Genomic DNA, 18,629 nt, shown 5'->3' with positions numbered 1-18,629 from the left:
TAGCCTCTCCTGGTGTGTATTTTCCTGATTAGTGTACTTCACATGTTAATTTATTGCCCCCGAAGTATAGATTAAAACCAACCCACATTTTAATCTTACTGCATAAATTGAAGTATTTTAACATAAATTACACACAATATGTTATCTAATTTAATCCTTGTAACAAGCCTACGAAGCAGATTTTATACTTATCCCAGTCGCATAGGGGAAAAACCTGAGGCTTAGGACTTAACTGAGGTTTCTCAGTTAGCAGAATCAGTCATGATTCATTCAAAATCTGCATGACTCCAAACCCATGTTGTTAGTTACTCAAATTAGCAGTGATTATTTTAGCTGTAATTAGTTCTGGTACTCTAAATGCTGTTTTATTTGGTGATTTATGGAAAAACCAAAGTTACTGTTTAAAGCTAGTTTCTTCATTTTGATACTCCATACTTAGGGAAAGTGGAAAATAAGGTGGTAAGAAGTCCCATCCCCTTTCAAAATAAGATTATCAGAGAGTTTGGAGAGAATAATAAAATTGTAGGCTTTTGCTCTCAATGCTACTGACTGAAAAAAGAAGTTGCACATGTTTGGATTAGGCTCTGTGGGTGTGATCAGGTTAGGACATTGGGATTTCTATATTAATATAGAAACAATGAGATGTGCTCTACAAGATGTGCACTTCACTAAAGATAACGTCAGGTATACTTTTGGGACAGTTGCTCTGTATAGTGATGTTTAACAACAATAGGAAAATAATCCAGGAATGGTTCTAGACAGTAGACTATGTTCATGTGTGATCTTCCCTTGGTTATTAGGTATTTAATCCAGACTTAGTTAATGTACTTTCCTTCCTTTCTAGAATGCCGTGTCTTGAAGTCATCTTATTCTCGCTCCTCAGCCATTAAGTATTCTGGATCTAAAAGCCCTGGGCCCTCCCGACGCAGCAAATCACCAGCTTCAGGTAGTTAATCATCTTCCTTCCAGTATTCTTTGATTATTACGAACGAACTAGTAGGCTTCCCCATGTGTGTATGCAGCTTGGTTCCAAAACAACATAGAGGTGACATGACTTCTAAACCAAACATTTAGGTCTGTTTCTCAGAGTTGTTATAAATCTGCTAAGACACTTGTTTGTTTTGTCCTGACCCATTTTCTTAAGAACAATCACTATCTAGAATCTTCTGCTGGTATTTACTCAGAAGTGCTTCACAGTGCGACCACTGCATACTGTATTTTTAAGTTTGTGCTATATGCTTGTGGATGTTTTCTTCTCTTACTGGTTTAAAACCTACATAGACACACCTAACACAGAAATGCATTTACTTGATGAGTTTCACAGGTGTTTCTTTAAGCAATTGAATAGTAGCAATGAATATTATTGGACGTTAGTACTTATTCAAGAGTCCGCTTTACCTATAGTTAAGTTTCTTCCAGGTTCTAAACCTGTAGATTTGTCCTGATTTTGACTGCTCTGGGGCACTTTTTTTAAAAGCTGAAAACATCTATCAATATCTTGATATGTTAATTCTACAAGGTTTGTCTATAGTAATTATAAATAATTTTGGAATATTATTTTGGAGTACTATTAAGGGATGTGAAAACCATGATTTTACATGTAGGAAATCTGGAACATTATGAAAGTATCAATAAAAATTGTCTCAAGCATCAGGCTCCTTCTAAAAGACTGAGTCTTTTGGACATTATACTTTTCACGGATTCCCCTTTAGTACCCTCCCCACTTTCCTTAGGTCAGGCTGTCTTACCCTTTTCTGTATACGCATTCAGACCTGCCGAATAACCGCTCTCCTTACTGTCTCCTCCTCCTCCCTGTACTCACTGCATGTACAGTAAAGAGGGGTGGCCTTCACTCCAGTGCCTACTCTGCAGCCAGATCCCCAGGTGAGCCATGATGCGTATGGCTTTGTTGCTCTGCTGGGTTTTTTTCGTTTTTGTCTTTTGCCACATTTCTGTTTCCTTTTGCTCCATTTCCATGAACATATGTGGCTTGTTCCAGTGCACATCTGCGCGCTGTGGAATGCTTCACGGTGCTCAGGATGCCTTAGCCTCCTGTCTTTATTAAAAAACTGGTCATTGTCAGAAGATGGCCAGATGTCTCTCTGTGTTGTAGGACAAAGTGATTGAGGAAGCAACCACCTCCAAGGGCCTGTCTTCTAGTTAGCGTTCTGTTATTGAAGATAACATTTGCTATGTTATTGATATTAGTAAATATTCTGTTATTGAAAAAGTAATATGAAATAGCCATAGAAGCAGTTAAACTCTTCTGTTCTTACCTTCATCTCCTTTTAGTATTAAGTCCTCCTCACCCTACAGCTAATAAGCCCAACACTCTATCTAAAAATATTGACAATATTAATATTTTTAACTGAAAGCATCTCTCTACTGTGAAGCCTATTTCAAATCATACTGTACTTTCTGTAAAGTATCTCAAACACAAGGAAAGCTAATATGTGAAATTTGCATAAATACAATTACCTGACCTTACCATGTAGTGAAATGTGGATTTTTTGACAGGTCTTTAGCTTTTGATTTAGCCATAGGTTTACAGAGGTTTATCCTAACAGTAAAATAACTAAATAGAAGTGAGGAGAGTGATTCAAGAATCAGATATTATAGTGAATCCAATATACACTAAACTAAAAACATGTTTCATAATCATATTTGTCTGTATAAAGAAAGATGTATTCAGATCTTTTTAACTTGGATTTGGAATGCTTACAAATTGACTCAAATCTTAACATTCAGTACCCTCAATGTTTAAGTCCATATTTGCATTTAAGAGTAGATCTTAAACTCCTAAGTAAAAGTTGTGAGATGTTTAAATTATGTTTCAGAGGTCAGACAGCTTCTTTATGAGAGATTAAACTCAAAAGTATCTTCAGCACAGGGGCACATGGGTGGCTTAGTTGGTTAAGCATCCAACTTCGGCACCGGTCATGATCTCAAAGCTTGTGGGTTCAAGCCTTCCATCAGGCTCTGTGCTGACAGAGCTTCAGATTCTGTCTCTCCCTCTTTCTCTGCCCCTCCCCTGATCATGCACTGTCTGTCTCTCTCTCTCTCAAAAGTAAATAAATATTTTAAAAATTATGTTGAGCACATACTGCAGTTATAGAAACCTGAGAGGTTTGTATTATTGAAAGCCAACTACCCATAAGTACAACTCACTTTTGTAGACCTCTTTAGCTGTGGTATACCTGTTAACATTTAGAAAATTCCATGGGACTAACTGGAGTTTCAAAGGCAGCTAGTAACTTTGTAGACGTAATATTGTACTTTTTCTATATTGGGACAGAAGTGAAGTCTTCTGGGTGACTGAATTCGTCAACAAGACTCTATCAGAATAGCTAAATAGTGTGTAATAAACACAGAGAGATTCAGGTAAATAATTTGGTAGATATTAACTATAATTTGAGTCCTAAAAATTCTCACTTTAGGTTTCTTGCTTGTGAATCTTTCAGAGTCCGTCAAGATAGAAGGTATTCAAAACAAGCAAGTGAAGAAAAAAAGCACCCAAGTTTATTTCTTACCTTACAGTATAAAGGAGGGGTGCATGATAAATAGCCTTATGCTGGGAGAGAGAATCTGGAGGTAGTGAAGGACAAAGGTGCTGGCTGCTTGTCACATGCCTACCAGTGGGTGGCAGCAGTGTGAGGGGAGTGGCTACAACACTGCACTGTCCTGGGTCCCGCTCACCCTCCCTCAGAGTCTGGAGAAATGTGCACATAAAAGAAGTTAAGGACTGCTCATTAGGAAGCACTTTTTAGAGCCTTCCAAATGCTCTGGGAAACTTAGAGGCCCATAGGTGACTTAGTATCTCTTTAGAATGAGATTATTTGGGGGGAAAATATGGACATGCAGTTACTGACACCAGTGAAATCCTGGCAGTGAGTTTTGTTAAGAAACTATGTTTAGGCAAGGGATAGTGTGTTTTTAGGGAGATTTGTTTGCTGTCAAGATTACCATTTGCAGGAATTGATTTTTCTCCTTTAGTCCCTTTTCTGTCACTGTTCCAAGGTAACCTTTGATACCAGTGTGGTGTCTTGAGTGTCTATGAAGCTAATAGCACTCATTGAGTAGGGATTAGTGACCTGTACAGGTTGCTGTATTGAATAAAGAAAAAAGGGAATAAAATTCAATCTTAGCTCACAGCGACTTGACTTGTTCATTGCCCATAATAATCTCTATTTTATGTGAATTCCTGCCACCAATTCCCTTTATTTAAAGAGAATTTTTAAAACAATACTGAAATTTAACTTAATTGAGAAATAACTAGGAATGTTGAATATTCTTAAAAGTTTCTAATTGCACAGTTCCTTGTGTTGTACTTGCACTCTAAAGTTACACATATATTAAGAAATTATAGATAACTGATAATTATTTATGCATGAGGGGTTTTGAATTAGAAAAATTAAAGTTTGGTCAGTTAAAAGTGACGAGGAATTTTTTTCATCTGTACCCAATTTTATTTATTTTTTTATTTATTTTTACTTTTTAATGTTTGTTTATTCTTTGAGAGAGAGAGAGAGAGAGAGAGAGAGAGAGAGAGAGAGAGAGAGCGAGCGCCAGAGCACAGGAGGGTTGGAGAGAGGGAGGCACAGAATCTGAAGCAGGCTCCAGGCTCTGAGCTGTCTGCACAGAACCCAACGCGGGGCTCAAACTCATGGACCATGAGATCATGACCTGAGCTGAAGTCAGTCACTCAACCAACTGAGCCAGTCAGGCACCCCATGTACCCAATTTTTAAAAATGAGCAATGCAGCAGACAAGCATGACTTTGTAGACCCCAGATGTCCTGGTTTCCAGATGACACATCCTATTACAAATACTTTTGGATACAGGACTTTTGCCCCTAATCGAGGACGGGTGCTCACTTTTTTTGAGTCACCTATTTAGGACTTTTATCTCTACATTTTGCTTTTTATACCATTAGTTTCATTTAAAATAATAGTTGTTTGCTTCTTCATATTTAAAAAGAAAAGAAAAAGTTGGACTTTGCTTTTCTTTCCATGGAGATGAATGGCTTACAAATACTTCTTAGAAAAAGAATTATACCACTCCCAGACATTACCTACCAACTTTATGAAATTACAGCAGAGATGGACCCAGGTGATATGATTAGAAATAAGCATGAGTCCTGCTGAAATGTTCGAGCAGCATTCTGTAGTATAAAATCTGCAAATTGATCTTCCCCTCTAAACGGCAGCAGTTAGGGGCGCCAGGGTGGCTCAGTCGGTGAAGCATCCGACCCTTGATTTTGGCTCAGGTCATGATCCCTGGGTTGTGAGATCAAGCCCTGTGTCAGGCTTTATGCAGAGAGTGGAGCCTGTTGAAGATTCTCTCTCTCTCTCACTTTGCCCGTCCCATGCTCAGGTGCTCTCTTGCTCTCTCTCTCTCAAAAATAAATAAACAAACATTGTAAAAAGAAAAGAAAATAGCAGGAGTCATACTTTTCCTCAGGTGTGCTCTAAATTGAGCTTTCAACCTAAGAAGTGGATGGAAGTTTGGAGGGGGTTCTATAAAAAACTATCAAGATCTACTAAATAATGGGAGAAATTAAACTTGTGAAGACAAGAAAATAGATGGAATTTAGAAAGGACTAGTTTAGATAAAATAAAATAGAGGAGTGTCTTTTATGGCCTTCAAACAAATAAGCAGGTGCTAGAAGAAAAATAACCAGTGATTTTCCCTTTCCATTAAGGATGTACTTAGAAAATTGGTTTGTAGAGCCGTAAGAACTTCTTGGGTATTCAGGTTGGTATATACCAAGAGAGTGGATACTGGACGTTAGAGAAAAACCTTCATAGTAAAGCATTACCAATAAACGAGCCATTTCATTTCTCTACCCTTGCTAGCGGGCAGGGTGTATGGACAAGTTCTCATTCACATCTCTAATTCCATAATGTTTTATATATTTGTTTATGTCACTGTTGGAAAACTATTACTGAAAACAATTCTAGTTTCAGTCCATATTTGTCTGATAATTTGTAATGCAGTAAGACCTACTACTTTTGCTTTTTGCTGATTTGCCATCTGCTTGGAGCTTTAAATGAATCAAACCTTCCCTGGAGCTATGTTGTGCATGTGCTTAGTGTTTTTGAGCACAAGTTCATTGTTTTGGCTTTTAATGACCTCTGTCTTCTTTGTTATCTTACGGTCAGTTAACGGAACTCCCAGCAGCCAGCTGTCTACTCCTAAATCGACGAAATCCTCCAGCTCTTCCCCAACTAGCCCAGGAAGCTTCAGAGGATTGAAGGTATGAAATCGGATACATGGCATATTTGTGTGGTTTTGTTATTTTGAGTTGCGTAGTTTGGTAGTTTATTTGTTCAGAGGCTTGGGTGTAATAACAGATCAAAAAGGAAAGAGTTTAGGATTTGGAGCCAGGAAGACCTGGCTTTGAATCCTTTGTTTTTCATCCTGTAATCTGGGTCAACTCAATTCTTCTGAGCTCAAGTGTTTCCATCTATAAAATGGGACTATAAGGTTGTGGTTGGGGTTGAATATATTTTGGTAAAGTGTAATAAATAGTAGTTTTCACATTATTATCAAAATGGTTTGCCATGGGAAAGCCTTGGAGAGGCTTTATAATTCTTCTAAAAATCTCATTTTAAATCATGATATTAATATTGCTAGCTAACCTAATTTGACTTTGCAAAAGTTTAAAATAGAATGAAATACTAACATGGTTCTTACGTACATATGTAGTAACATAAGAAGATATGTTCATTTTGATGAGAAGTTAGAAATAAATCCTAGGTTTTTGACTGTGAGGTCCTAAAAATATAAATGCTAACTTAACATGATCAGCAGGTGGGTTAATGTCTATTTTGTCTAATAGAGAGGGAGAAGAATGATGAATGAAACAAGATATACAAAATTTCAACAAATTAATTTCACTTAGTAGTTTTCAGTCCTTTAAATTTATAAGAGAAAACTTGCCTGGTAAAATAGCAGTAAATAACTTGGGTTGAAGATTGAAAGTTTCCTTCTGTAGAAATAATCAAATTATCTGCCCGGTAATGCACTCTAAGAATACTGAAGTGTACCTAGTGCTCTGTGTATATGCATAAATTAACTTATTCCCTTGGTGCTTTGATGACTTTGGGAAGATCTTCATTAGGAATACATTCTCCAAAGATGGTTGCCTAAACACTTCAAATATTGTCTGAGTGGTTTTCTTCCCATTTAAAGATGTTGAAAAATCTTTTTCATTAGTAAAATGAGCTGTAAGCGCCCCACCACCCCTGGGTGAGTGTGATATAAGAACCTGCTGTGCCTTCACCACAGCGAGGATCCTGGGCCCCCTCCTTCCCGAAGGGCTCATTCTCCACCTGATGTGGAGTAAGCTTTGTCTGTCCTTCCCTGAGAAGGTTGTGTGAGCATTCAAGGTGAACCTGCATGATTCTCGTGTAAGTCACAGAGATCAAAAAGAGAAATTCCTTCTGGAAAAGGACAGCTTGTCTGTGTTGGTGCCTGCTTGTTTGTGTGCGTTGGCAGAAATGGGACTGAGTCCGGCAGTAATTTTGGGAGCAGCAAGTACATAGCTGTCACTTACCTCCAGGTGGTGGAGGCTCCTTCTCTTTATCAGAAGAACCAGGCATTTTCTGAGGGGCTAAATTGGCTAAGGTCAGTTTATAATACAATTTGAGTGGAATTCTTAACTGTCAATGATTGAGAAAGTGATATAAATTAAAAATCACCAATCAGCTAAGTATTTTCAGCTCCCCACCAATTTGTTTTCCCCCAAATAGATAGGAGGTGCAGTGTTTATAATTTGAGTAACTTTCAAGAGAATTAAAGTAAAAATAATTGAAGTTCGTTCACTTCTTTTCTGATTTCAGATGTTGTGTCCTGGGTTAAAATAAAAGCCACTGGCTCCCAGTGCTGGTGACTGGTATCCTTAGGACAGAGCCCATTCAGGCTTTCCAGGGAGCCACTTGTGGAAGGCTCTTCTTGTCCTCCCCCAGGCCAGGGCTCTGGGCAGAGCCCCTGGCAGGTACCTGTCTCTCTGCTTCCCTAGAGTTTCATTCATGTCCCTTTTTCTGTTATCTGTTGGTAACCTTTGCTCCAGTCTCTCTTTTTGGCTCATTTTCAGCTGTGAACCTAAGATTGTTCCTTTTAATTGGTGCCACTAGAGTGCTCAGAGTACACACCCACTCTACACACTTGCACACAAAGTTGCACAAGACCACTTGCACTTCTGGAGTGGAGGTTCATGGAATTTTAAAAACATAGTAAGTTGCTTTATTGCTGAGACATTAAAGTTCTCATCACACCGAGTGAAATGGTATAGCTACCCCAGCACCTAGCACACAGCTCCCTGCTCAGGATTACTTATTGGTGCCTAAAGAGGTAAAGAAGATAGGAGAAATGTTGGTTACTGGTCGAGATAGAAGATGAGATTATCTGTAAGATAAAGAGTAGTGGTCTTTCTGTAACTGCTGGGAGCCTCTGTCTTGTATGGAGGGAGGTTCCTATCTTTGGAATGCCCATGAGATTTACCTGGGGACCTGCACCCCAGTAAAGACAGACAGAAGAAAAGTAGCAAGCATAAAGCAGTTTATTAAGGTGAAAATACACTCTCAAGATGGGAGAGCACAGGCGGGTTCTGTGAGGTTGAACTGGCCCTACGTTGTTTAGAAATTGGGTATTATTGGGTTTTTCTGGGTGGGGAGGAGCTGGGATGTGCAGTGGGGTGATATCTGATGGAGGCTGCTTCACATCATTTGGGGAATTCCTCCCACAAGTTGAGAGGGGGAGTTTTTGACCCTATAAGGTCTGTACCTGGGTGGTCATAGCAGTTTTTCTCCATGGAGGGGGCAGTAACCTCAATGCAAATGTATTTAATGAATCTAGAGGTTACCCTGGGACAGAGGTGGAAGAAGAGAGCCCGTGCTCTGTACCTGTGGCTCTTGATCTGTCAGCCCCAAGGTCTTGGAAGCCACAAGGTCAGGATGTTGTGTCCTGAGCTTTTAATGTGTCACCTGTTTATCACCATGCTTGCCTCCAGCTCAAGGACTTTGGACTCTGTGCCCTGGCCTTCCTTCCACTGTTCAGGTCCAGCTTTTACCTAACATTTCCATTACCCACCCTTGTCCCTACCAAACCAACTTTGTCTTCCACCACACGTGAAGCCTGTGGGCTTTGCTCACAGCTGTGAGACCTCTTCTGTGTTTTCTTTCTATCATCTATACATAAGGACATTTTATTTCAATGTCTCTATTGTATAGATTTCAGTTTAAAATGCTAGAATTATAGTTCTTTTAAGTTAGCAAAGAAACCCACCTAGGAGGCTAGGGAGTCTTTCTCTTCTCACTTTAAAGCTGATATAGAATTAACAAATTTTACACTAAATATTAGCAGCTAGATGAGTCTCTGCCACACTGATCAGGTTTTAGGCCACAGTGCCAAACTGCCGCCTGGGTCATGCCTGGTGGAAACGTCATGTCATGACTGTCCCCAGCAATCTGTGGTCCTGGATATTGTCATGTGGATGAAGATCTGCTGTTGAAATACTGCAGCTTAGTCATGTTTCTTACTGTACCAAATACACTGATTTTGATGTCTGTAAGCGCTAGTCAGCATCTGTCCACGTTTGCATTATTTTCTCTATTCAGTGACATTACGAATGGAGCATTACAGATAATTACCATGTGTTAGTGCTCTGTTTTTTTCTTCCCCTTCATTTACAATGGCTTATTAAGATCAATTAAGAGGGATTGTCTGACAATGGAGGACGGTTTTTCATAGGCAGGAACTATTTATCCTGGTTAGAGGCTTTAATGGCTTTGGGGATAGATAATCTTTTTCCAGAGAATCAGAATTGACAAAAACAAGCCAACCACGCCAGGACAGCATGTGTGGGAGCTGACACTCCTCTAACTGACACTCCTCTAACTGACAGTCTCTCTATCTGCCAGGATGCAGCTTTTGCCAGATTTTTTTTTTTTTTAACTATCTGGTTTTTACTAAGTTGGAAATTAAGCAGAGTCAAGTATAGGTAAGCAGAATTTGATATCCTTTTAGAACCTTCCCCTCTTTATGCAGTATCTGGGAATCATTTTAGTGTTTTGGTGGGGACTTTGGATGAACTGAAAATGAAAGTAGAGTGCTATTATGATATTTAATCTCTGACCACAGAGGGTCCATGGCTGTTGTTTGTTTGCTCATTGAAAAAGAGAAGAGAAATACAGAAACAACACACCTCTCCACAAAAAAACTACTCAGTTTTTCTGTAATACTCTTTGAGGAAGATATTTCTGCGCCATTCATATGCATTTATAAAAGATCATGCTCTTTGAAGGCCTGAACCAAAGCCAAGAGAGGAAGCAAAGATTTCTCCATACTGTGAATATTTTTTTCAGGATGGAAATGTAAGGAATAGGGTGGCAACCAAGCAATTGAGGTCCTTTAAACCCAAAACTGAAAGATGTTAGGGTATCTTAGAATTAGTTATACTCCAATTATCATTTTTTTTGGTGTTGCTAGTTCTTTGAAACCTACAGTGTGGAAACAAAGTCATCTCAGATCTATAGGTTAGTCTTCAATTTATAGTTGGAGAAACTGAGATGCAAAGATGTGAAGTAACATTTAGCTCAGGGTCTCAATGGCCCGTTGGGATCTCTGTCCCTTTCAGGGTCTCTGTCTCTAACCTCTGACTTTCCCTCCATTACTGGAGGATCTGCTTGAAAGACTGCAGTGCAGGAATCTCAGGAGGTTGCTGGTATGATTATTATGGAAGAGCTCTGCATAGGTCTTTTAGGAGGGGGAGTGCTGGGGATGGTTTGCTTACTGAGTATCTGGTTTTAGATATGCATAAATGCTCTGAATAAAAATGGATTGATATATCAGAAAAGGAAGGGGAGGAGGGCTGGTGCCTGGGAAAAGGGAGAGGCAGTCCTGGGAGGAGAGGTTATCTGAAGGGAAGTAGAAAGCTTCAATAAAAAGTTCACAAGAGATTAGGGTTATTGGTTTTCTTTGGAAGCCAGAAATCGAGCTGAGTATTGTCAAAATTGACATAGGCTGAAACAAGATCGTGTAATCTAGGCCCAGCAAACACATGAGTACCTGGGTATGAGATAATGTTGCCTGGTGGGCCTGTCATGGAAGCCTCATTGCAAGGATAGTAGCATAACTGGGATTTGAAAACAGAGCCCAAGCTTATCACTGTTACTAGCCTCTAAGGACACAGTGAGAAAGCAATGCCAGTCTGTTAACAGATGACTGGAAACAATGTGGCCAGACCAGAAAGTCATAAAATTTGTTGCTAGGGCTACCTAGGTCTCTATTGGGCCATTTACCCAAAACCTAGTCTGTAGCTAATAGACTTGGTTTTCCTTTTGAATGGATTTAGGGAATCTGGTTTTCCTAGGGAAAGACCTGGGTGGTCATGGTCACCTGGGAAGGAGGTAATTCTGCAGGCCAGAGCCAAGCTGCCTTATGACACCCCAGGCTTTCTCTTGACCCTAAGCTACCTACTACAGTCAGACATTTGGGGAGCCCAAAGGCCCTTTAAGTAAGGCCAATTCATGCCAAGTTGTGCTGGGCCTTTGTTCTTCTTTAGTCTTCCTAATAGTTAAAATTTTCTGTGAGTGGTTCAGTCTGAACCAGTTAACCTAAAGGGAACCAAGACAAATCTCTTGCCCACTCAGGCCAGAGGATTAAGGCAGATGCAGTGCCCCATAGTATGTAGAGTGTCATAGAAGGAGAGTGTCAAAGAATGAAGCCCACAGCTCATTTGTGCTTAGATGCCTCCATTTGGAGAAGGACATATGGTGGTACAGTGGTTAAAAGCATGAGCTCTGAAACTAAAGTTTCTGAGTTTGCTCTTGGCTTGGCCACTCACTAGCTGTATGATCTCAGGCAAGTCATATCACCTTCATCTGTGAGAAAAGGACTAACAGGTCCTAGTGCACAGGACTGACATTAATTAAATACAGAGAAAGCACTTAGAATAGCTTTCTCTTCTTTCTTACTGTAAGCCTTGGGATTTCCCAGTTCAGTGTTCATATGAGGGAAGTTTTACCTACAAAGAAAAAACTTAACATGTAGTAGTACATAAGAAGGGAGGAGGAAGTAAGAGAAGTCAGATTTCAGATTATATTACCTCCTCTGCTTTTCTCTCATATGAATTGCCTTCCTTACTCTATCCTTAGTCTCTGTTTTCCTGCCCTCTTTTTATATAGTACGTCTCCATTAGTACTCTGTGAGGCAACTTAGAAACAAGCTATCTCAAAACTTTGCACCTTAAAATAGTGATAAAAAAATTATTGTCTTTGGCTGCCTGGGTGGCTTAGTTAGTTAAGCATCCAGATTCAGGTCAGGTCATGATCTTGTGGTTTGTGGGTCCGAGCCCCATGTTGGGCTCTGTGCTGACAGCTCAGAGCCTGGAGCCTGCTTCAGATTCTGTGTCTCCCTCTCTCTCTCTCTGGTCCTCCCTCACTCACAGTCTGTCTCTCTTACTCTCTCTCAAAAATAAACATTAAAATTTTTTAAAAAAATTATTGTTTTGCATAGTTCTTATGGGTTGGGAATCCAGGAGCAGTTTAACTGGGTGGCTCTGGCTTGAGATCTTTGACAAGGCTGTGGTCAAGGTGTTGCCCCAGAGCTGCAGTTACCGGAAGACCCTGCTGGGAATGGAGGATCTCCTTCCAGGGTGACTCGCTCACATGGTGGCAGGTTGGCAGGAGGCCTCAGTTCCTCACCATGTGGACCTCTCCATCAGTTGGTTTGAGTATCCTCAGAACATGACAGCTGGGTTTCACCAAAGCAGATGATCCAAAGAGAGAATGCCATGCAGAAGTCCTCCTGCCTATAGACCTAGTGTAGGAAGTCAGATGCTGTCATTTCCATGAGAGTTTAGTAGTCATGTGTCTGCTCAGTTCTGCATGGGAAGGGTCTGTGTTAGGGCATGAAAACCCCGGGCTCAGGGGAACTGTTCTGGAGGCTGCTGCACCTCTTCTTTCTCCTTTCATCTCTTCATCAGCCACCCAAAATTTCTTTCTTAGGCTGCCCCTGCTCCCTCAATAGGTTTCTGTCCATTCTCCCTTTTGAGGGCCATAAACATCTCTCTCCTTATCAATTTTGCTGCTTTGCTCTTTGCCCAGTCTTTTGTTCTCCTGACTGATAACTCCCTGCCCATTCTTTTCTCTCCCCTTCAAATTCTAGAATCCCGCCACCACTAATGTTTTCTTCATAATCCTCATCTTCCTCTTGACCTCAGCCCATGATCTCCTATTTCCTCTGCCCAAGCTCCTGAGTGTCCCTTCAATCTAGCTGATAACTTTCCCTGTGGGAATATTTTCTGTGCTTAAATCACAGCATTTTCTTTGGGACAGATAGGCAATAAAGAGTACTAAATGTGTCATCAGCTGCCAGATGGATGAAGAAAGCATTTCCTTGGAATTTCATTCATCATCCATGTCCCAGTTTAGGATTTTCAAGGCTGTAGTAACTTAAGGCTTCAGAGTCAGGGGCACATCTGTGGACGCTGAGGGGTAAAATGTCTCACATTCTGATGCTGAAGTGTATGCCCAGAGGCTGTCTACTGTGAGTATTCTTGTTGGTTGAAAGAAGAAAGAAAAAAAAAACAGTACATTTGGAACACTATCCAACATCTTGAGATTATAAACCGTCTGATGTGCTGATGTTTTATCTGATGATGTCTCCTGGGTCTGCTGGTGGTGAAAGATTTTCCAGATTTGTGAAGTGTGATGAAAGGGCTGGTAGTATCTCATACTGATTGGCAGAGCTAAAATGCAACGCTCTGACCTTCTGAACTTCAAAACTTCTTTTCGAAGCTGTGAAATGTAAATCCACAGTAGCCGCTGACCTTAGACGTTTTTGCTTTTCCCTGGAGCTTTGGTTTTTCTCTGGTATTTAAGGCTAGTTAATAATCTTCAGTACTGAGAGACAAACTACTTTTATACTTTTTATTACCCAGAAATGCTGGGTGGTAGCTTCATCTTTGAATGTAATTGATTTTGTAGACAGAAACAAAAACAGAAGCAGGACTAAGCAGTTTTGAAGACTTCAGTGGCCTAACAAAATAAATCATCATTGGGAATCTCAGACTGTTTCAGGATGGTGATTTGCACATTGTGGTTGCTCAGTAAATAGAGGCACTTGGTGGGTAAATGGCTCAACTAGGCTGAAGCCCACCTTTGTGGGGCGGGAGGGAGAGTTTGCCAAGCAAATCAACATATAAATAGGATCAATGTAAGAATTTTATTTGAATATAAGCAACTCATGTGTTAGTCTTAAATGCTCCCTTATTCATGAAAGTGGGCCATTATAAATTCTTCTTGGTAGTATATTTAAGATAATTGGATGGAATTAAGACTTAGAAGTTGCAGTGAATTGGTCTGCACCCAGTGACTGACAGTGGGAACTTCCATAGTTTGAACTGAAGAGTCAGGCACCTCACCTAGCACCCGGCATCCTAGAAATTGGTGATACCTCATAATGAAAGCATGCAGATATTTTTAGCAGGTAGGCATGGTTATGCCACCTGTGTGTTGCTTACAATCCACTAAGCTGACAATTGGTTTGAAAGGCTCACTCATAAGTATATGCAGAGAGTCTTTGCCAGTTTTGGTGGACCATGTGGTCCACCGAGATGGCAGGGATGCCCAGAGGAACTGACAGCCCCTTTCATAGACTGTTGAATTGGCTTATACGTGTGCAAGCTATCTATGGGTTCTGTTTCACCGAATAGCTCACTATTTACCACTATTAACCAATTACAGATGTTAAGAACCACTAATTTTGCCAAATGAAAGAAAGTCTAAGGCTACAGATAAGAATACATGTGTAGCAAGTATGGCTACAGACAAGAATACATTTCATATGTTAGTAGCCTTTAGGTATTGCTTCACATTAATATTCTCATATCTCATTACTAATGATGAAGTATTTCACAGTAAATTATCACAAAGCCTATATAAAAGTGATAAAAATTTCTGTTTTTAATTTTTGAAATCCAAATATAATTAACATGGTGTTATACTAGTTTCAGGCATACAATATAATCAATCAACAATTCTGTTATATTAATCAGTGTTCATCACAGTAAGTTACTCTTAATCCCCTTTACCTGTTTCACCCATCCCCCTCCCCCCACCTCCCTTCTGGTAATCACCAGTTTGTTCTCTTTATTTAAGAGTCTGTTTTTTTGGTCTCTGTTTTTCTCCATTTGTTTTGTTTCTTAAATTCCATTTATGAGTGAAATCATATGGTATGTCTTTCTCTGACTTACCTCACTTAGCATTATACCCTCTGGATCCATCCATATTGTTGCACATGGCAATATTTCATTTTTATATGGCTGAATAATATTCCATTGTGTATATATGTACACCATATGTTCTTTACCCATTCATTTATGCATAGATTTTGGGTTATTTCCATATCTTGGCTATTGCAAATAATGCTGCAGTAAACATAGGGGTGTGCATATCTTTTTGACTTAGTATTTTCATTTTCTTTGGGTATATACCCAGTAGAGGAATTAGTGGATCATGGAGTAATTCTGTTGTTGTTGTTGTTGTTGTTGTTTATTATTAGAGAGTGAGAGGAAGAGGGGCAGAGGGACAGAGAGAGAATCTTAAGCAGGCTATATGCTCAGTGTGGAGCCTGATGTAGGACTTGATCCCACAGTCATGGGATCATGACCTGAGCCAAAATCAAGAGTTGGATGCTGAACCGACTGAGTAATCTAAGTGCCCCTATTTTTAGTTTTTTCAGGAACATCTATATTGTTTTTCACAGTGTCTCCACAAGCTTTCATTTCCACCAACAGTGCATGAAGGCTCCTTTTTTTCCACATCCTCACCAACACTTGTTGGTGCAGTAAACATAGGGGTGTGCATATGTGTGTTTTTGATTTTACTCATTATGACAGGTATGTGGTGATACCTCATTGTAGTTTTGATTTGCATTTCCCTGATGATTAGTGACATTGAACATTGTTGCTTGTATCTGTATATCTTCTTTGGAAGATTTCTGTTACTAACTGCATTTTAATTTAGCATTTATTGTAATTCATGCTGGCTTTCCTTTTTAATGGAATTGATGTTTCTTATATATTTTTTAAAATCCACAAAAATGATAGAGAGTAAATCAATTTGCAAGTTATATCTAATATACTGACTTAAATTTTCAATACATTTCTTTTCTTTTTAATTTTTTTTCTGTTTTTTATTTATTTTTGAGAGACAGAGAAAGACAGCATGAACAGGGGGAGGTCAGAGAGAGAGAGGGAGATACAGAATCTGAAGTAGGCTCCAGGCTCTGAGCTAGCAGTCTGCACAGAGCCCGACGTGGGGCTCTAACCAATGAACCATGAGATCATGACCTGAGCCGAAGCTGGACGCTTAACCGACTGAGCCACCCAGGCGCCCAGAGGTTATCTTTTTACAAGAAAAAAATTTTTATGTGAAGAAAGGCTGTGAATTTATCTATTGGTACATTATTTGACTAGATTACAGGGATGTGACTATAGTTCTGTAATCTGAAAGTACATTCTAAATATACCACAGTGAATATTTTGATGAGTGGGTCTTATACTGGGTGATATCTGTACATTAATTTAATAGTCTTGGAAGACTTTGTGTTCTCAGAGGAGGGGACAGTGTGAGAAGAGCCAAATAGCACATGGGCTCTGGAGTCAGATCTGGCTTTAGTTCTGATTCTGCCTTTGCTGTGGCATTTGGGCAAGTTATATAACCTCTCTGAGCTTTGGTTTCTTCATAGATCAGTGGAGATTATAATATCTAATTCATAAAATACAAAGTACTCATTTTAGGACTTGCCATAAAGTAGGCCTTCAGTAAACTGTAGTAAGTGTCTTTCCTTTTCTTACAAAGAGAAAGTTGTTCTTTTCAGTAGACAACTTGCAATGGTTAGATTATTGGATGAGTGACAGAACTTAAGGTAGCTGAAGAATTACAGTTGCTGCCAGAAACTTCCTCCAAAGAGGTTCTTAAACTTGGCTACACATTAGATCATCTGTGGAGCTTAAAAAATACAGATGCCCAGGCCCTACCCCAGGAATTCTTTACTTTGGATAATCTAGCAATAGAATCTTTCGGATCACCCCAGGTGATCCTAATATATCGCCAAGGCCAGAGAAACACTTCTTTATAGCCACAGACAGAAGCTGAGGATTATTCTTTTCTAGAGTATGATAGTGTAAGAATTAGATTCCTAAGAAAGTTCTTGAGAACTGAGAGTTTGGCCCATAGCCTTATTTTCTAAATTCAGTTTAATTGGAACTCATCTGTTTACATGTGATCTGTGACTGCTTTCATTCTGCAGCAGGAGAGCTGAGTAATTGTGAAGGAGACCATACTACAAGGCCCAAAATATTACTCTCTAGCCTTTATTTTTAAAGGTTTAGGGGCACCTGGGTGGCTTAGTCAGTTGGACTTCAGCTCAGGTCATGATCTCACAGTTCATGGGTTTGAGTGCCTCATCAGGCTCTATGCTGACCGTTTGCTCAGAGCCTGTAGCCTGCCTCTGATTCTGTGTCACCCTCTCTGACTGTCCCCTGCTCACACTTCTGTGTGTGTCTCTCTCTCAAAAATAAATAAACATTAAAAAAAATTAAAAGTTTATTTATTTTTGAGAGAGAGAACACACACAAGTGGGGAAGGGCAGGGAGAGAGGGAGGCAGAGAATCCCAAGCAGGCTCCACACTGTCAGCACAGAGCCAGACACACAGAGCTCAACACGGGGGTTGAACCCACAAACCTCGAGATCATGACCTGAGCTGAAACCAAGAGCTGGACACTCAACCAACTGAGCTACCCAGGCACCCCTACTCTCTAGCCTTTTGCAGAAAATATTCCTGACCCCTGTAGTAGGCCAATTAAAAATTGAATCATGGTGCCATTTCCCAAGCTGTACCAAGAAAGTCAACTCAGTACACAGCATCTCCTAGATCCTACTCAGTGTTTCCTTTTATTAAAAATCAGTGTCATTTCTACCTTTTTTTAAGAATTGCGCATTTTGAATAAAGCTTCACATTTTTAGTATAGTACCTAACATAGCTCGTTGAATTTTACATTTTTTGGAAGTTGTAACAATCTACTTACAAAGAAATTTAACATAGGACACTCTGACTTGACTTCTTGGCAAAAAATATAGAAAGCTGAAATGTTACTCATTTAGCACTTAGTCAGCCATGAATCCTTGCTTATTTGTTTATTTTTTATTATTTAAAATTTTTAATTTTAATTTATTTTTTTAAACTTTATATCCAAGTTAGTTAGCATATAGTGCAACAGTGATTTCAGGAGTAGATTCCTTAATGCCCCTTACCCATTTAGCCCGTCCCCCCACATCCCCTCCAGTAATCCTACGTTTATTCTCCATATTTAAGAGTCTCTTATGTTTTGTCCTCCTCCCTGTTTTTATATATTTTTTTCTTCCCTTCCCTTATGTTCATCTGTTTTGTATCTTAAAGTCCTCATATGAGTGAAGTCCTATGATACTTGTCTTTCTCTAATTTTGCTTAGCACAACACACTCTAGTTCCATCCACTTTGTTGCAAATGACAAGATTTCATTCTTTTTGATTGCCGAGTAGTACTCCATTGTATATATGTGCTACATCTTCTTTATCCA

At 39.6% G+C, this 18,629-nt stretch overlaps 1 protein-coding gene across 5 annotated transcripts in view; it reads left to right on the top strand.

Annotated features, from left to right (window-relative positions):
* DCLK2 (doublecortin like kinase 2) overlaps positions 1–18,629 on the top strand; it is a 153,364-nt gene that overhangs the window by 93,874 nt on the left and 40,861 nt on the right. For 3 of the 5 annotated variants that reach the window (XM_029940287.1, XM_029940278.1, XM_029940309.1), the window contains exons 4-6: positions 845–946; positions 1,834–1,884; positions 6,162–6,256. In XM_029940287.1, coding sequence (XP_029796147.1) covers positions 845–946; positions 1,834–1,884; positions 6,162–6,256 — 248 coding nt within the window. The remainder of the gene's footprint in view (positions 1–844; positions 947–1,833; positions 1,885–6,161; positions 6,257–18,629) is intronic. The other 2 variants (XM_029940299.1, XM_029940293.1) reach the window with 1 other exon arrangement.

Source organism: Suricata suricatta, chromosome 1 (assembly GCF_006229205.1).
Source record: "Suricata suricatta isolate VVHF042 chromosome 1, meerkat_22Aug2017_6uvM2_HiC, whole genome shotgun sequence".
NCBI lineage: Eukaryota > Metazoa > Chordata > Mammalia > Carnivora > Herpestidae > Suricata > Suricata suricatta.
The sequence above is the reverse complement of the archived record's forward strand: the minus strand, read 5'-3'. Positions and strand labels throughout refer to the sequence as shown.